The sequence below is a fragment of the Elaeis guineensis genome, chromosome 7 (assembly GCF_000442705.2).
Source record: "Elaeis guineensis isolate ETL-2024a chromosome 7, EG11, whole genome shotgun sequence".
Taxonomy (NCBI): domain Eukaryota; kingdom Viridiplantae; phylum Streptophyta; class Magnoliopsida; order Arecales; family Arecaceae; genus Elaeis; species Elaeis guineensis.
The window spans coordinates 4,141,022-4,160,774 of record NC_025999.2 but is presented as its reverse complement, the minus strand read 5'-3'; the positions used below and the strand labels follow the sequence as shown (position 1 = coordinate 4,160,774).

General features: G+C 38.8%; 2 protein-coding genes across 10 annotated transcripts; both read left to right on the top strand.

Moving 5' to 3' along the window:
* The first annotated feature begins 481 nt into the window (after window positions 1–481).
* On the top strand, window positions 482–7,426 carry LOC105049194 (uncharacterized). Of its 9 annotated transcripts, none has more exons than XR_003801415.2 (4): window positions 482–2,323; window positions 2,407–2,462; window positions 5,329–5,455; window positions 6,766–7,426. XR_003801415.2 is itself a non-coding variant. In XM_010928759.4 (2 exons), exon 1 carries the CDS (start codon window positions 623–625, stop codon window positions 2,315–2,317), a length of 1,695 nt encoding a protein of 564 aa, XP_010927061.1. In that variant the 5' UTR covers window positions 482–622; the 3' UTR covers window positions 2,318–2,329; window positions 6,766–7,426. The 9 variants fall into 9 exon arrangements, 3 of the variants coding, with proteins under 3 accessions (XP_010927061.1, XP_073116757.1, XP_010927062.1); XR_832759.4 differs by having other exon boundaries at window positions 482–2,329; XR_002165161.3 differs by having other exon boundaries at window positions 483–2,462; window positions 6,766–7,082; window positions 7,195–7,426.
* Window positions 7,427–15,659: 8,233 nt separating this feature from the next.
* Window positions 15,660–17,142, top strand: LOC105049193 (xyloglucan endotransglucosylase protein 1). Its single transcript, XM_010928758.4, has 3 exons — window positions 15,660–16,048; window positions 16,154–16,347; window positions 16,459–17,142. The coding sequence occupies exons 1-3, from the start codon at window positions 15,752–15,754 to the stop codon at window positions 16,862–16,864; spliced, it is 897 nt and encodes a 298-aa protein (XP_010927060.2). The 5' UTR covers window positions 15,660–15,751; the 3' UTR covers window positions 16,865–17,142.
* Window positions 17,143–19,753: the final 2,611 nt, after the last annotated feature.

The following is a 19,753-nucleotide window of genomic DNA, read 5'->3' as shown; positions in this document are numbered from 1 at the left end:
GAATATATATATATATATATATATATATATATATATATATATATATATTAATAATTTTATTTTAATTAATAATATATATAAAATTATTTTAATTATTTATATATTTTATATTAAATTATAATTTTATTTATATATTTAATTTTTATAAATTTAAATTTATAAATTATGTCGTACGGTGTAGTGAGAGATTGATGATATATATATATAATTATTTTAATTATTTATTTTTTTAATATAAGATGAATATAAAATAATATAGATTCGATATAAAGAAATAGATTATTCATAAATACCTTCAAATTTATTGGATATAGAGATAAATATTTTTTTTTATTCAATTGGATATTGAATATAGAGATAAATATTTTTTTATCAAATATTATATAAAATTTAAATATAAAATATTAAATTTAAATTTAATAATAAATAATATAATATTCTATCCAAATCCTGTTCGCTGTGATTCCTACCGTTCCGGCACCCTAAAGCGGTAACTTGACCGCCCTAATTCCGCTCCTTCCTGGGGTTTCGATCAGGATGCCAGGGTTTTAAACTCCATCCCCTTTTGTCTCTTCGATCTCCGGCGGTTCTTCGGTCTAGGGTTCTCCCTCCGGCCGCTGCCATGGTGGACGCACCCCTCTCTGGCGGGACCATCGCGAAGCGCCTCGCATCGTGCAACAAGTCCATCCGTGACCGGGCTGTCCGCGCTCTCACCACTTGGCTCCCCCAGCAGCCCGACGCCACCGTCTCCGACGGCGACCTCGTCAAGATCTGGAAGGGCCTCTTCTACTGCGTCTGGCACTCCGACAAGCTCCCCGTCCAGGTGGACCTCATCAACTGCCTAGCCTCCCTCCTCGAGGCCCTTCCCGCCCCCCTCGCCGCCCGCTACTTTGAGGCCTTCGTCCTCACCGTCCGCCGCGAGTGGTCCGGCATCGACTTCCTCCGCCTCGACAAGTTCTACCTCTTGATCCGGCGGTTCCTTCGCCACCTCTTCCTCCTTCTCAGGAAGAACGCTTGGGATCTCGATATCTCCACCCGCCTTATGGGAATTCTGTCGGAAAAATCGCTTCTTGCTGCCGATAAGTACCCGGCCCAGGGCGTCAGCTACCACTTCGCCGAGATCTTCTTGGATGAAATTAAAGAGTTCCTCCCACTCGCGGTGGAACCCCTAGACGTGCTGCTGAAGCCCTTCCTTTCTGTGCTGGAGAAGTCTAGTGACAAGGTCTTGGTGAACAAGATCAAGGTGAATGTTTTCGAGCGCTTGCTCCAGAATGGAGTGAAGCTGTTGGATGTTGAGAAGGCTGGAAATCAAGTGGAGTCTGGCAGTGACGCCGACAAATTTGGAAAAATCCCTTTGGTGTTGAGCTTTTCGAAGGGGTTCCTTGACTCTGCTTCAGCTTCTGAGACACTTCAGGGCAATAGGAAAGTCCTGTTTGGTTTGCATGAAGGTTTTCTCAAGTTGGAGAAGGATTTAGAGAAATCCGGAGTTCATATTTCAGTCCCGCATCTGGCAAATGGGAATTCAGTGAAGGTGCCTGAGCCCATTTTCTCCGAGAACTCTGAACAAGCTGATTTGGACATGGGAAGTGGTGATGGGGCTTCAGATGATCAGCCACTCAATAAGCAGAAGAAGAAGAAGAAGGAGAAGAAGAAAACGAAGAAAGCATCAGATGGTACTAAGAAAAAAAACAAGTCCAAAAAGAAGAAGTCTTTGGATTCAACTACAGAAATTAATGATGCCAAACCATTGAGTGAGGTTAATGATCTTGCTAATGGTGGGAATATTAATGGGGATGCTACAGAAACGCATGACTTGATTAATTTTGATGAATGTCTCATCTCAAATCTTCAGAAGCAGTTTGAGAAAGCTGCTGCTGAAGCTGGCTTGGCAAATGATAGCAAAAGAGTGAGTACTCTGCCGGCAACACTGGTTACTGATAGTGTGCCTAAGAAGAGAAAAAAAAGAGCGAAGACTGCAGAGGGGAAGACAACTGTTAAGGGAAGTGATGCTAATGGAGAAAGCATAGCTGGAAAGAGTGGAGAGAAGAGTGCTAAGAAGGTTAGGTTTTCAATGAAGAACAACTTGGTGTGGAAGCCTCACAGTCCTCTGCCTCCCCAGAGTTTGAGATTGCCACCATCTGCTACTCCGAGAGGTAGTGCAATGAAGAAAGGTATTCCTCCTGGCCCCATCAAAGAGACCCCTCCCACAGTTAAAAAGATCAAGGTGAAGGCCAACTCTGTCAAGAAAGGCAGGAAGGTCTCCACTGTTTCTTCAGCGGTCAAGCACCTCCGGAGGCTACAAAGCCTTTCTGCATAGATCAGTGTAAATGTAAACGTCATAATTTCTTCCCTGCGTTTGTTTCTGATACTTTGATAGTTTAGCTTTGTAGTTTGTTTAACTTGCAGGTTCATTTTATCTACTTGGTACCAAGCACTGGATGAATGTGATGTCTACAATTATTGTAAGATCTGTTACATGATACACTGTGACATTATCTTGTACTTTTTGTGCTTGGACTCAAATGGAAAGTTAATATGTTTTGATGATTTTTGCTATATTAGCAGCATATTTTGATGCTTTGTTTCCCTGTATGTGTATGATGGACATGCATATTTTTATCTGTTTTTAATACCTGGTGAATGGTGATACCTTTTTTATATATTTTATGAAAACTTAAAATGCAGAGTTTGAACATGGTTTTTTCAGTTTAATCTGTTTTATCTCTGTTATGAGAATTACCTTTGGAGAACTAAGTCTCTATAACTTTACTTTTCAATTTTTTTGTAATATTTGAATATATGAGGGAGATGTAGGTGACTCTTAGAAAGGTTAATTGGGAACATGAGGGAGATGTAGGTGACTCTTAGAAAGGTTAATTGGGAACATGTATTTGAGAGAGGAGCATAAAGATAGCAGAACTTTTTTTTCCTAATTGGCGGATGCTTGATGGCATTCTTTTCTAGGATCTGGTAAATTATGTGCATGCATCAGACTGGATTTGGGGAGTATTGCACATGACTCATTGTTTAAGTCGTCTGCGCTGCTGTGTGCCGATGCAGGAAGCTTGTTCTTCAGTTGTGATGGGTGCAATCTATGGAATACAACTGTTATGCTAATTATTCCTCAGAGATATGGTTTGCTACTTGTTGGAAAGAAATTTTTGGCTGTCTATGCATATAGGATCTTTTTTGTAGAGCTCATCCGATTTTTTTTCCCTATGGATTGCAATTTACCCCAACAGCTATTCTAAGCAATCTTATACAACGTTTCTTTAAAATTTTAAATGATATGAAGGTTTACCAATCCCCCTTCCCCCAAAAGGATAAACAACCGCAAAAAAGGAGAAGTAGAAGAAGAAAACAAAAGCAGCAGGTTTAGGATAGACTTCTCTACAAATACTCTAGTAAACTCATACAGATCCTCTAATTACATTTGCACCAACAACGTGTAGTTGCATGCAGAATCTTTGGTATATCCAATAATTATTCACTGCTGTCTAGTTGTGGCTGTACAATCAATCTAGAGAGCCATGGTCTTGTTGCAGGCTTTTTACCAATGAATTTATCTGAATGTCGATCATGAAGTTACAACATATGCTAATTCCAACTAGAATCACCAATGGACAGTGGAGTTCTCTTATTAAATTATGTTAAGGTTCCATCTTTTTGAAGAGACTTTCTAGAATTATAATGAAGTATAACTGAAGAAGCTATTGAATCTTGCTAGTGACGCTAGTTGACAGTTGTAGGAAGCTCATCATCTGGGCATATAATATTCTATATGAAGTCAGCAATATTGTTCTGTCATGATTAGGCATTGCATCATTGTTAAAGGCTTTATGTGACTGAGACACATAGGTTATCAAGTCATTGTCTTGGCTGTCTGTGACAATTAATGTTTTAGTTTTACTCTCTCTCTCTCTGATTTAAATCTATAAACTGGGATCATTCTTAAAGGAGGCTTTTAGTTGGTGCCAGTTTTGTCCTATAATAGCCAAATGCAACTTGCTCATCCTATATGATCTCATTATAAATTAGTGTCAAATGTTGAATGTAAATGTCATATCTGAATTCATGCAGGCATTTATATGTTTCTGTCAATTTTTCTTGTGCAATTACTTATTTAGAAGGCAACTTTGAGCTTCAAAGTTTATTCCTTTCATGGGTTTTCACTGATTTAGTTTTCATGATTCCCAATAGTCAAGTCCAAGTCCAGTGATGGGCTTAAGGAATCTGGATCATATTAAAAATAAATGTAATGAATGGTTGGTAGAGTTAGGAGTCATGTAATAGTTACCATAGTAATTAAAACTATTGGCAAGTAAACATGTTATTTAGGATCAACTCTATATGCCTAATATGTTGAGTTAATGACAACTGTGGGCTTTTAGAGTTGCATAATTTTTACTTATACATCTTGCATGAATTCTACTTGCCAACCATAATGATGGAACCAGGTCATCTTTCAGTCTACTACTACATTTTGCATGAATTCTATCCATGTGCAATAGTGGTTTTCTTATTAAGACAAGGTCCTCTGGATGATGAAACTTGATATGGTACCAAAATCAATGCACTAGAAAGTTGAGATAATTATGGAGATGATATCAAGGGAGACTCTTTATGAATGCACACCCAAAATAAGCTAAGGGGAGGAATTCAGGGACTGTTTCATCTCAACAAGGTTGAATGAGAAGAGGGTAGAATACTATGTTTTCAAATTTTGGAATCTAGGAAGATGAGTCCCCAATATTGTAGGAAAAAGCAACATAAGTAGAAGACAGAGGAATGTGGTCCCAGATAATTTTTGTTAGTACATTTGTTAAAGATGGACTGCAATGCCCCGCTCTTACATTTTGTTGCTTCATTGATATCTCTAATTATCATCAAAGTTTGTTGGAGAATTTCAGTGGGATTGGAGATTGGCAATATCAGTATCTTTGATCATGTAATTATTTTTTCTTTTCAGATCCTTATTGAGTTCTATCTTATTGTAACCTTTAATTGTAGCTGTCCATAAACTGACAAATCTTTACCAATCCAGAAAGTAATTGCTTTCATGGTCAATATCAACAAGTTATTATTCTTGAGATCTTGCAAGCAACAAAGATTCTCCTTCACATCTCTTTTGATCATCAAGAAGATTTAAAAATGATATAGAATTCAGTAACTTGTCTGGATGTCTAATGTTATCTTGATGCCATGCATGTGCTTGTCTTTGTTACTGAATAGATCTATTTTATGTTCTTCTACACCTGTATCCTTGCTAGTATAGGTTATGGAGTAGGAGGATCATAGTGTAACTTTTCTTTTCTGGATTCATGTTAGAGGATGGTGCAATCTAAATGTTCTTTCTTATCAATGTTGAGACATGGGGAACTCTTTGGTCATGGCAGCTTATCATTATGAACCTCAGTGATCCACTTGTGCTGCTCAAGCTTTAGAGAAGTTGGAGGTAATTCTACCTTTTCCCATTCAGTACTTTCCATGGGCATTCTAGGACTCAAATGAGCCTAAACAAATAAATCTTTTTCTTTACTGTCTGTGGGGAAGAGCTGCTTGATTTCACAGCCAGTAGCTTAAAATTGGACCGATTTTTGTCAGTGCTTTGGAGTAAGCCAGCAATTTGCTTTTTGCTTAGTTGCTCCTAGTTATTATGCATTATGTGGTCCTCTTTCTTAAGGCAATCCAAATTTACATTCCACCAATTCTCAGGGGCACTTTCCTTGTACTCTGAAATGTGATTTTACAGAAACGATGTTTGTGGCTGATGAGTGAAGATATGTTCATGGGCATGCAAGTAATAGGATCTCTGGAGAAACTTCTCTAAACTATCAGAAGAACTGGAAGCATTACAATGTGAATCTGGTTTTAGGTCCTGGCAAGGATGTGCTAAATGTAGATAAATATATGCATTCTTGCATAGAATTATAAATTTGTTCTTTAGAAACACAAGAATGGAGATTATAGCCAAAGATAGTTCAGAGTGTTCATAAATAGGGTGTGCTCTGATGAGCGTCCAAAAGTGCATTGCTCGGTCTTACCAAGCTGAGCAGGCAGCGAACATAGCAAGATAATATTGAGTTTAATTAGTGGCTTCTACTAGATAATAAATTCTAAATGTACTAACTCTGCAGAAATCATTAGCAAAGATGATGGCAATAATGTGTATGACAATCTAGACAGTGTATAATGAAGTCATATTTTTCCAGCATGAGCAAATGGTAATTATGTTGGAATTTTTCGAATGCTTGCTATTTCTGAATATGTGGCTTAGGGCAGATCATTGTGAATGTAGGCCATAATGAAGATAAACATACTGAAGCTGCTGAGGGAGCGGGGGAACTTATATTTCTTCTCATAGACAGGATGAAGATTATTTGAGAATTTGAATTTGCTTGTTTAATTAATCATCTGTGTGTGAATCTAGTTCAGAGTTTATGAATGTTGTTCTTCAATTGCAACACATGCCAATTGTCACCCTCTTCCAAGTTATGTTCTTCAATATATTAGCTTTTTTCCCATTGAGCTGGAGAGAGAGAGAGAGAGAGATTCATTGCATGAATTCTAAGAGGGAAACATATATAGAGTGAAAATTACTCTCTTCTTTTGAAACTTAAGGTAGCTGGTCACTTGTGCTGATATGCTTCCATTATTTCAATATATAATTACAATTCTATAACTGCAATTAGATGCATGTTTCAGCAGTCAATAATGACAAGCAGTAAATACTCCTTTTCTATGCATTTTCTTTTTCTTCCTCAGGTGGAGAACATTTTATTCCGGACTGGGTCATTGAGAGTATAGATTGTTACTATGTAGTTCTGGCTTTCGAAAGCAAAATGGTGATCATTTGTTCTCATCTTCTTCAATTAAGTATCAATGTAGCAAGGGTTGCTGATCTACGACCGCAGGAAGAGCTTACAAGCATCTTTGCTTCCCAAATCCCATATGATTACTGGCCAGTATCTTTGCCACGTGCACTGGATGTCGATCTTCACACAGTTGGGGATTATGCATATGTTGAAAGAAACAGTATTTTGTGGTTGTATGGAGAAGGAATGATGAAGTTGGAGGATTTGGTAATCTCTAACTGGCATGACAAAGATTAGTATATTTAGCATTGGATCAAAAAAATTACAAAACTGATTCAGAAATGATAAATATTTTGATGCAAGGCTGCCTGGTTTGCAGGGTTTGGTATCATATAGTTACATGGAAAGAGTTTTGCCATGCTGAAGTTGAATGTGGATTTCAGATTTTGATTTCTTGGAGTGCTACTGTTCTAGTTGAATAGGCTTGCCATTTTGCTAAAATTGAAGCCTTGGGTTGAATTTTCCTTTGTAAAGGGATTTTCTTATTTGCAGCTCTTGGGCATTTTGGTATTTTCCTATAGTGCTATTGTTGCTAGTTGGATTATCTTATTTTCTTATTTTGGTTTCCATTCTGATAAGATGGGATATTGATCCGGCATGATAAAAGGTTGCGGGACTTGATGAAGGCTGCATCCATTCATTCGGGAACGAAGACAACAGTCAGGTCGCTTGTCCTGCAATTCTCCCCGTATACATACAAGCATGCGACCTGTCCTGCAATTCTCCCCGTATACATACAAGCATGCATGGATGCAGATTTGTTTGTCCAGAAATTAAGGTTGAAAATAGATCTATGGATCAGATATCAATATATTTATATTTATATTTATTTAATTTAATTAATATAGATATGGATACGGATATTAATGAGATATAAAAAATACATATCTATATTTATTTTAAATGAAGATGAATATAAATTGAATATGAAAAATATAGACATAAATATAGATATAAATTAGATAATTAAATTTAATGATAATAAAATAAAAGATATTACTAAGTGGATGATAGCATATGATTGTTTATTCAAAAAAATGTGATCATTTATTTATTTTAAAAATTTATGAGTATTATATAAAATTAAATAGGATTATAAATGGATTCGACGATCCAGATACGGATCGGATAGTTGTTTATTTATATCAATATTTTATTTTTTTAATAGATATAGATACAGTTATAAATATTAATCGGACATTGAAATCTAAATAGATTTAAATAAAAAAATAGATTAGTTAGATATTATTCGTTCGATTTTCAACCTTACCAGTAATTCTCCTCATACATAAATTGGTCCATAACTCGCCTGATATGGGTCCAATTTGTCCTCAATTAGAACCTAGATCTATAGGTTAAAAACAAAAATCAGATTGGGGATTGAACTCAAACCATGCCAATTTGAACTTTTAAGCTGAACTAGAATCTGAGTTGAGTGGACCTAAATGGACTCAATTAGACTCGGACAAAGTTTGGCCTAAAATTATATATTTTGACATAATAAGGCCAGATCCGAATCAAATTCTTGATTTGAAATGGAATTCCACCCTCCTAGTTGGAGAAAAGGATTGAAATAGAGATTAAGATGATTCAAGTAGGATCAAAGTTTAGTCTGACTCGAGGATGTCAATTGGTCCAGTTGGTAAACTTTGTGATCATTTCCAGAGCCAGGTCATTGTCAGGAAATGACTGGCTTGCCTCAACCCGTGACCTTCTCAAATCAAGAGCTTTCTTTTTTTTTCCTTTTTTTTTTTTTTTTTTTTTTGATACAAACAGACAACCATACTATTATAATAAAGTACGGTCGAAAAAGTCAGAATACAAAATATCACGATGAGCCTATGGGCATATCTCCATGGCACTATGACCAATTCTCAGTATGCTCAGTAACAAAAAATACTATTCAGTCGCGGCTCTGTTTGCCTCCTGTTAAATATGTCGAACAGTCGTCCGAAAAAAATGGCATCGGAACTCCCAAATATCATGAAATAGCGGGTGGTTCCTATCCGCTTTGTCTCGTCCCGAATCCAGACAATGATTGTTGTAGAGTCACCTTCCACAAAAATACTCTCTGTATGCAGCTCCTGCCATGCACACGTAATGCCTGCTCAAGCTGCCTAAAGCTCCTCATCTGGAACTAATGGTTCAAATAACCTCAAAAATGCTCTCTGTATGTAGCTCCTGCCATGCACACATAATGCCTGCCCAAGCTGCCTAAAGCTCCTCACTTGGAACTAATGATTCAAATAAATGCGGGCCCTCAGTAGCCAGAAGTCTACCATCCGAACCCCGGATGACATAGCCTATACCACCTCGGCCATTCCTAACACTACTATCAAAGTTAACCTTAACAAATCCTGAGGGGAGAGCTCCCAAGCAATGAAAAGAGTCCTCCGGACTATTGCATACGCAGCAGGGCAGTCCTAGAAACTTGAGATATCAAGGGACTGTCTAGCAGTGTCGAACTGACGGTACTCGTCCGCAAAGAAACAAGCTCTCTCCAAAACCTGATGTGCAGGCACTACCTCGGCATCGAAGACTAAGGAGTTCCTTGACAGCCATATCTAATAAGAGATATATGCCATCTGCCTGTCAATGGCCTGGCCCTCTATTGTGCAGTGGCGAATCATATCTAAGAAGGAGGGAAGGCAGGAGACAATTATAGCTCTCCAGGGTTGGCCTCCAACCATCTCTCAGATCAAGCATGCTCGTGGACAGCGAAGTAAGGCATGCTCTGTCGTTTCACCCTCCAATCCGCAGACTCGATAGATAACAAGAAGCTCCATGCCTCTGTCTCTGAGAAGTATTCGAGTCAGGAGCTGATTCCGGGCCACCTTCCAGAGGAAGAGCCGGATCTTGGGATGGGCCGCCACACACCAGATCCAAACAGTATCAATCATTCACTCAGGAATGGACCTGTATATTGCAACAACATCTTTGGTAGGGGCCTTGGAGCAACATGACCGACCCCACATACTCAAATCATGGCTCTGATGTATGAGAATAGGCATAGCAAGGATTGGATCAGCAAACTTTCCACCTAATAGACGACCAACATCCTGGGCACTCCAGCCATTGCCATCAATAGTGAGCAACTTGAGAACGCGCATGCCAGGAGCCACCTCTGTGCTGACGTAAGTTGGTCAACGAGATAGGGGAAGACTAGAAATCCATGCATCTTGGCTCACACCAATAGATGTCCCATCACCAATCAACCGTCTGATCTGGGTCATTACGATAGGGGCATGGAGACAGATTTTCTTTCAGATAAAGGAACAGCTGCATTTAGAATGAATCTGAGACCCCTACCTCCAAACATCATATCGAGTTTTTATTACTCTGCTCCACAAGCAGTTGGGCTGAGTAAGAAATTTGGTAGCATGCCTGATGAACATGGCCTCCCTTCTAACCAACAAAGACTGGATACCCAAACCTCCATCACTCATTAGCTAGCAAACAACCTCCAAAGATAACAAGTGAAGGCTACACGCGCCATCTCGAGAGCCACAGAGAAGGTTACATAGCTGCTGCTCCAAAAGTCGGAGACAAGAGCATGGAACAACAGTATTCGCTAGAAGATATATTGGGATGGAACTCAAAACAGATATGATAAGAGTGATTCGCCCCATCATGGAAAGAGTGTTGGCTTGCTAGCCATCTAGCCGCTCTCTGATCTGCTGCTCCATGGGTCGACAATCAGCTCTCTAAGGTCGCTGCCCGGTGATAGGGACCCCAAGGTAGGTCAAAGTCCCGATGAGCTCAGAGATCGCTAGCTTGTCCCGAATTGCCTGCTTCACATGGGGCTTCATCTTGAGACTAAAGATTATACTAGATTTCTCTAGATTCACAAGCTAGCCCGATGGCCAGTAATAGGCCTCAACAATAGATGCTAAGCACCTCGCATTGCACACAGAAACATGACCAATGAGCAAACAATTATCCACAAAGAGAAGATGCAAGAGCAGCTGCATCTCGGGGGCAGGCCAGTAAGGCTCCAGCTTTGCCACCTGAATTGTCTCTTGAAGAGCACGAGAAAGAGCATCAGCACATAAAAATAAACAAATAAAGGAAGAGAGGGCACCCTTGATGAAGACCGTCTGTTGAATGAAAAAACTCTATAGGGAAACCATTGACCAAGATAGCATAACTCGGAGCCTCGACATAATCCATGACCCAGTCAATCCATCTAGTGTGGAAGCCAAACTCAATAAGTGTACGGCACAGAAAAGTGCCAGCTCATTCGATCATATGCTTGCTTCATATCTAGTTTGATGGCCATGAAGCTTCGACGAATAGGGGCACGCTGTAGGTCATGTATAAACTCCTGAGCCAGTAGGACATTGTCAGTGATACAATGACCGCTAAGAAAAGTACCTTACTCCTGACTGATCAGTCGAGGAATAATCAGCTACAAACATTCAACCAAAACCCACGCACACACTTTATAGAGAATGATGCAGAGGCTGATTGGTTTAAAATATCCCAGGACTGTCGCATCAGATCGCTTCAGGATGAGGGTGATCAATATTCGCTTTCACTGATCTGGGATGCCTTTGGTATGAAAGACCATTTGCATTGCCTTCATCATGACCTCATCACCAACAATCGGCCAATATTTGTGAAAGAAGAAGGGAGGAAAGTCATTTGGCCCCAGGGCTTTATCTTCTTCGAGAGACCAAAAGGCCCCATGCACCTCAGTAGTAGACACTGGATGAATCAAAGCCATATTTTTGTTATCAGAGATACCGCAAGTAAGATGAAATCCATAAAGATGGACATCCTCGCCCAAGGGAGCAGTCCATCGGAATCTAAAGAACTGAAAGAGCTGGTCTCGGATCTCCTCACTATCCTCCACCATACTACCGTCAGGCATCCTCAGTTGTCTAATGCAGTTGGTCGATCTTCAGAGCATGATAGCTTGATAAAAGAATCTGGTGTTGCGGTCACCTTCCCTAATCCACTATACCTTGGACTTCTGTCTCCAAAAGATCTCCTGTTATCGCAAGAAAGAGTGATGCTCCAAAAGTTTGTGGCGGAGCTCCTTGAGATCAAGCTCTATCAATCCTCTCTCCTCTAGAGTGCTGCAATATCTGCCTCTATCTGCTCAAGCCACCTGAAGATATTTCCAACATCAAGACGGTTCCACCGAGTAACCCTACATCTCGCCAACTCGAGCCTCTTAGTGATCCGGTGTTGCCGCTCCACCTCTCCACTATTCCACCGCTAGAGGCTGGCCGATGACCACCTAGGACTGCCGAACGACGGCTTCTTTATACTCAGCCATTGCAAAATGGAACAAAAGGTGGTCGAGTTTCAAATTATATCCCCTTACCTCACCTGTCACACCCGCTCGCTGAAATTCATTGACCACGGCCTGCGCTGCTACCTGCCGGCCAAGGCTCTTGACCACCACCGCCAAGGTTGCTAGCTGCTCCATTTCCATATGCATCTCCTCTTTTGAGAGCTCCACCACCTTCGAAAACCGTCATACAAGCTCCGCAACCTCTATCGATGATGGTTCTAGCGAAACCCAAATCGAACGCCCATTCCCCATCCGTCTCCATGCTCAATCCGACCTTCCGCCTCCCTGCGAGTCTACCCGTACGCTCGTCGGGTTATCTATCATCGTCTCCTGCACCGTCGACCGTTGCATCCCATTCGATCGTCGATGGTCAATCAAAGAAATCTCGTAGCATGAATCTCAAAGCACTACCAGAAAACACCACTGCCTCTGCCTGTCGAGAACCCTCCAAAAAAAACTTCTTTTTTTTTTTTTTGGTAGAAGAATCAAGAGCTTTCTTCATTCAAAAACAAGCGACTGGTATTGCTATCAAATTTAAAAGATTGTCAAATAAAAAGCAAGTGCATGTTTAGAATTATGTAGAACGCTCCTCCTTTTGCCACTTGTTGAAGTCTATTTTCTTCCTTTTAACGATAAGAAGCTAATTATAAAAAAAAAAAAAAATGAACGAGTAATGTAGATGAAATAATTTCTTTTCATTTAGCTGGTTGGTCAATTTAGTTCTACCTTGTCACACGGAGGTTCCTCTTTTAGGTTCTTAAGATAGCCCTAATATTTATTAACTAAATCAAAGCTATAGAAAATTTTGCATTGTCTGCTTAATGCATGACACCAATGTTATTAAATTGATGTGGATCATAACACTAAATAAAGCTTCTCGAATCATCTGCAATGCCCATCACGCCCTCTTTTTTGCTTGCTTCGTGGTGCATCTACGCGTGGACGCAAACAGCTGTTTTTCTTCGTCACAACAAACAGCTGTTTTTGGCAAAGCTACAAGTGAGAACCGGAGCCCTCTTTGTTTTTTTCTCTTTTCTTTTCTTTTCCTTTTTCTTGTTTTCTTTTTTTTTTTTCTTTTCTTTTCTTTCTTCTCTCTCTCTCTCTCTCTCTCTCTCTCTCTTTTAAATTTATTTTAGGGAGGACCGGGAAGTGGTTTCCCTCTTTCATCAGACTCTTGAGATGGATATAATTAACATTATGATGCACTAGAGTAAAGAAGAGGGTTAAGAGTACCATGAGGACTAACCATGAAATTTGTCTGTCTTTTTGCTCAACTTTAAATTTGATTCAATTAACATTTATACATACTTACAATAACCCAATCCATATTTAATATATTGTAAGCATATTTTAGATAAATAAAATAGGCATCCTTGAACTTAGCTATTTCAATACAAAAAAATATTTCAATTCATCAATTATTTTATCACAAACTATATAAATAATTATTTATGAATAATACAGATCTCATTAACTCCACCACCAGTGACAACCTAGCCATCAATATATTCTTATATACCTCACAAATAGACTAAATATGCAAAAAAATAGAATAATCACAAAATAATAAATATTCTATAATTTTTTCATATCATTGGTTTATTATTTTTATTTTTTTTCTTCTTTTCGTCAAAAAAATTATTTCTTCATGTATATTTTTTTAATATATTTTTAAAACGTTTCGAATTTTTGAAGCAACTTGTCTAGTTTAGTGTTACCATTTAAGTTCATTGTAGATAGATTTATTGATGTGTTGTACAGTGAATTATAAAAATTACAGCTTTTTATCCAACCGTTTCCGACGTGAAGCTTCAACCACGTGGGTAGGCATCATTTGACGAGACAAGAGTTATAGACTGATAGGATATTCATTGAGGGTGATCCACCGCATTATTGCTGGATCAGAATGAGATGAAGTATTTGGATTTCACCCACTTCTCCATGACATCTGGATGTTTCTTGCTTTCCAACGAGGTGACTATTCAGCATATTAATTGGGAGGCTAACAGTGTGTGAAGTGGGTTGTCTTCTTTGTTGCTCAGCATATTGAAGTTTGAATCTGGCATCTAGACGATATCTACTCTCAATCCGTAAAAGATATTTTATATTTTGACTCTTTGGATTACTCTCCCATTAGAATGGTACGACTTTTCTATTTATTATATATTATTTATATAATATATATATATAAACTAACTGAAAATTACCTACCACGTCACTGCAATAAGGAAGTCAGGGATTGCAAGAGCAAATGGCCCGGCCTGATTGATGCCGCCAACTCACTATATAAGATTTCTACCAGAGCCTCATGTTGCCACAATAAGGGTGCATATAAGAGAAACACTTCTTCTACTTCACAAATACACACACAAAAAAAAAAAAGGGGGAAAAAAACTCCTCTAACGTCTTATGGTCTAGTATATATTATGTATGAATTATATCTTTCTCAATCTTAAGCTTGAGCGGAATCATTTAAGCATGAATGCAAGTTTTCATATGATTATGCAATACCCATTCCTGGCCTGTCCACCGCCTGACCAGAATCTGCAATCTAAATGAAAATAATTGCATAAATTTCTCATAAAAACCATTGCCCACAATAGTCTATAACTTAATTACTTGAAGTGGTTCGTGAGTAGATATGCTAAATTAATCTCTTAAAAAAGTTTAGTAAGAAATACTTAGCGGGTGTCAGGACAAGTTTCCAGTTTTTTTTTTTAATGAAAAGGGAAGCCATAAAAGTCACCCGACCTTTATTTAAATTCAAGGAGGGAGTTTCCAAAGAATTCAAAAGTGGATTTGCTACCTAAATGGAAGATTCCTAATAATTATAATTTGATGATTCTTTCAATGCAGCTCCCATTGTAATTTTGTTATCAAACTTCAGACAACACACAACTTTCTAGATCCATAAGAACTAGACACAGTCATACCAATTTAACAAGTTGATTCACATAAGCTACTGAATTTATTTTATTATATTTTCTATCTTTCTGCTCAAATTTTGCTGACGCAAATATGGACTTTGATTTTGATCATATCATACTGAATCAGCAAAATTTGGTAATGCAAGGATCCAATAAAAACAACTTAAATTATTCCAGGGGTCAAGGGAACAAGAATTCCCAAGCATGGGAGTTGTGAAACCAAATGAGATTGGAAAAGCTATGAAACTCTCAATCCCATTGAATGTTGAAACCTCTAACCAAGCCGTCATCATGAATCCCTGTTTGTGGGCAGCCCACTGCCACGCCCACTCTGTTTTGATCCTTCCTCAGAAGCTTCGGTCCCAGACCGCTTTGTGGGTGGGTGGAAAACGAGAGATGGCTGGCTACTCTACCAACCAAAACCACGAAGCCGTTCTAGTTTAGAATCCAGAGCTCAGACCCCACCTCCACTGCATAAGAACCCCACGCGGAAAGCCCAAAAACCATGGCTCAAGTCAAATACTCGGAACTCCCTTCAAAACTCTCTCTCTCTCTCTATAGGCTTCTCCTCTCTCAATGGTTTCTATATAAACTGCTCACAAATCATCCATCCTTCACCTCCAGCAATCATTCACTCTTAGACAAACATGTCTTCTTCTTCTTGTTCTTGTTCTCCATGGGGTCTATCTACCTTGTTCTTAGCCTTTCTTATGGTAGCCTCTGTGATGGTTGGTGCCTATGGTGGCAACTTCTACCAAGACTTCGACATCACTTGGGGCGACGGCCGTGCTAAAATCCTTAACAATGGCCATCTCCTCACGCTGTCACTGGACAAGGTCTCAGGATCTGGGTTCCAATCCAAGAACCAATACTTCTTTGGGAAGATTGACATGCAGATCAAGCTGGTTCCTGGAAACTCGGCTGGCACTGTCACTGCCTATTATGTAAGTCATATTATATATACCATGCCCGCCCATTTATACCATAGCTAACAAACAAGCATTATTGATCATATAACTAATGTTTTGCTATGAATTGAATCGTTGCAGCTGTCGTCGCAAGGGCCGAATCATGACGAGATCGATTTCGAGTTCCTTGGTAACCTCAGTGGAGACCCTTACATCCTCCATACCAATGTGTTCACCCAAGGGAAAGGGAACAGGGAGCAGCAATTCTACCTCTGGTTTGATCCTACCAAGGACTTCCACACCTACTCCATCTTATGGAATCCACTGCATGTCATGTGAGTCATTGTATCCTAGCTATATATCAACTCATCTCCAACACTAGCTTTTGATGATACTTCTCAATGGACTTTTCACTCACAATTCAATTGGTTTTTCCTTCAATTCAGCTTCTTGGTTGATGGCATTCCTATTAGAGATTTCAAGAACAAGGAGGCGATCGGAGTGCCGTTCCCTAAGAACCAGCCCATGAGGCTGTACTCGAGCCTTTGGGACGCCGAGGACTGGGCTACGAGAGGCGGCCTCGTCAAGACCGACTGGACTAAGGCGCCGTTCACGGCGTCCTTCAGGAATTTTCAGGCGAGCGCATGCATTTGGTCGTCGGGAAAGTCTAGCTGTGGCCGGAGAAGAGCCGGCTCTGCTTCTACCGCCGGCGACGGTTGGTTCGACCAAGAACTGGACGCAGCAAGCCAGAGGAGGCTGAGATGGGTGCAGAAGAACTACATGGTCTACAACTACTGCACTGATGTGAAGCGCTTTCCTCAGGGCCTGCCACCCGAGTGTCTGCACTCCTAGTTCCTCTCTTTCCTAGTTGCTCCCTTGGGCCTATCTTAAGAGTTTACTTCCAAATTTATACTCGTAAAAAAAAAAAAAAAAAAAAGGGATTGTACACTGTTTTTGATCATGATATTGGTGAATTGGCGCATTTCTGATGTAATAAAGATCATGCATACGAATGTTTCATTATTTTTTATTTCATGGTCTCCTTTATATTTTTTGAAGTTTAATCAGGGATGCTTGTACATGAATTGATTAACATTGGAATGAAACATGATTGGTGTATTGTTGTACCACAAGATTTTTTTCAATAATACGATGTGCAAGACCTGGCTATATTATAAATAAGAGTAGCGCCAACCTATGCACTTGTGATGAAAAAAGTTAGCTTCACCTGCAATTTAAAATACATAAAAACCCTTAAGTTGTAGGCTAACTTGCATCTGATATGGGACCTACTTTCTAGCAAAGGACATTCTTGTCGTTCACGCATATGTAAGCTACTTTGATCAGGGCGTAAGTCTCTACAAATAAAACAATCCTTTTACATAAAGCTGTCCGTACGAAATTATTTAGAACTATATGATTCTTTGAAAGTTCACCATTTTCACTTACCTTCGTTGTTGAGAAGGTAAGAGGGGGAAAAAAATACTAATGACAAGGAAATATATGCGTGATTTTTTTAATGATCTAGTTGCATAAAAAAAATGGAGAATTATTTTTTAAGAAAACTATTGTTTGGTTGTAAAGAGGTGGTTGGGTATAGGATATTTTTGTAATTTATTCTAAATCCTAAGGGGAATGAGTTTTTCAATATCTTTCAAACATTGCTACCTATTCACAAGGACATATTTTAGAATGGAGATAATTATATTACAAATTCTATGACTTATTTTCTTTTCATTATCGGGCTTTGAAAATGAAAAAATTTCTTTTAATAAACTTTCTTCTCACTCACTTTCTCATTAATCTAACGGAGTTTAACTAATTGATCTTCAAGAAAGCTATAATGTTGTTTAACATGATAGATATGACATCTTTTTTGCTAATCAATATCATCAGAGAAACCACGATAATAAGTTCAATGTGATTAAAATTTTCACCAGGCCTCATCCTCGAAATGCTTGATATGTGTATGGCAAAGTAAGGTTATAATTTTTCCTTTATATGTTGAACACCATGCAGCTCATCACACAAGTTACCAAGGAGAGTAGTCCCAATAGAACACCTAATATTCCATGCAAAAGTTAAGGAAAAACATAAAAATTTCTCATGCAGCTTCTTCAATCCAATTTACAAGGCAACATTAGAATATTAGAATAACTTAGTTCCAAACTAATCTAGAATTTTTTTTTACTAATGAGGTGTCACTGCAACTAAATGAACTTGCCATAGATAAGAAGGGGCCATCTCAATTAGACTATCTGGACAAAGGGAGCTGGTGTGTGAACTATTTACGTGTTATGACTGTATTTTTTTCATTTATTCTAACACAAAACTAACTTGGAACCACAGTAATAAAGCCTGCTTGGAAGTTAACCAGAAGCCAGCTTTTCCTAGAGAAATATCAAATTTTTTTTTTTCCATTTTTCAAATTCAATATCAAACTACTATGTCTGACTTAGCCCCTCTGGTCAGCGCTCTATGGGCTGCATCAATACGCTGCGACGAATCAACGTCACGTCTCCGGCCGGCGCTTCAGCAGACTATTGTTCCATTGGACGTCCAAATCCCCAGTTACCGCGCACCAGCTGGCCATTTCCACTTCAAACGGTACCATCATTGTGCATGGCCAACCAAAGTGCTCTCTATGTGGTGAAGCACGATGTTTTTGGTGCAGATGATGCAACATTGACTGCATTAAAATGACAGTTGTACCTCGCCTGGAAGACATGATATGATATCATTAATTATATTGAATTGGATTATATTTTGGATTGTGGATTACGTTGATCTAGACCATAACTAAATTTCTAATCATATAGAAAACAATATTTTAAAACCCAAGTTTCCTTTGAAAAAAATATTTTAGAACCCAAGCTAATAACCATTCGTGAGACTGGTTGGTTCTCAGGACTTTGCGTTGGCCTCTAAGCAAGAACCAAAGACTATATGATCCAATTGCTTTGTGGGCATGAGATATAACCTTTCTCACAGAAAAAATTAATTGTTCTGAGAACGCATCCTAGCCCAACCTAATTGGATTACTTAAGGCTTTGATGAGAAAATCATGAAATCCTAGTAATGATTTCATGCAACGGGTTCGGATTTTGGCTCGGATCGTCTAAAATTTAGAAGATATTTGATTTATGATCGAAATCAAAATCGAAATAAAAATTGAAATGATTTGAAATCAGAATTAAAATGGTCAAATTTTTCGAAGCGCTTGGTTTGTGATTAGAATTGGAATTGGAATGAAAATTTGAATCCATAAAAAAGAATAAGGATTGAATTCTATGTAGATTGAGACATTGTCATTCCATCACAGAATCGGAATCAAAATAGAATTCCTCTCAATCAAATGATTAAAATGAGAATTATTCATTTTTATTTCAATTTTAGATCCCCTCTTCCTCCATCAAATACTTCCTTAAAGTCAACTGTGATTTAAGTACCGGATAAGTGACTGCTTCATTCAACTTGGTGCCCGGGCCAAATTTTGGATGGAGATCTCGTCACAACCTAATATAATCCACTACCATATCCATTGTTTAGCAATATAATCAGCACGACCACTACATCTTTCTGAATCACGGGCTCTCCAATTGGTGATGAGGAAGTTGGTGGAAGAAAACGACATGTTTTGTGGCCTCGGATATCTTCTTTTAATACTAACCCAAGGCAAGCTATGGCAGCCCAGCTTGGCTTCTGGGTCCCAAACCCCTGAGACAAATTAAGCACACCTCT

Bases quoted from the DNA above. Each gene is read 5' to 3' on its own strand.
- LOC105049194 (XM_010928759.4), top strand. From the start codon at position 623: ATGGTGGACGCACCCCTCTCTGGCGGGACCATCGCGAAGCGCCTCGCA.
- LOC105049193 (XM_010928758.4), top strand. From the start codon at position 15,752: ATGTCTTCTTCTTCTTGTTCTTGTTCTCCATGGGGTCTATCTACCTTG. The intron at 16,049-16,153 runs GTAAGTCATATT...GAATCGTTGCAG, and splicing joins GCACTGTCACTGCCTATTAT to CTGTCGTCGCAAGGGCCGAA. The intron at 16,348-16,458 runs GTGAGTCATTGT...CCTTCAATTCAG, and splicing joins TGGAATCCACTGCATGTCAT to CTTCTTGGTTGATGGCATTC.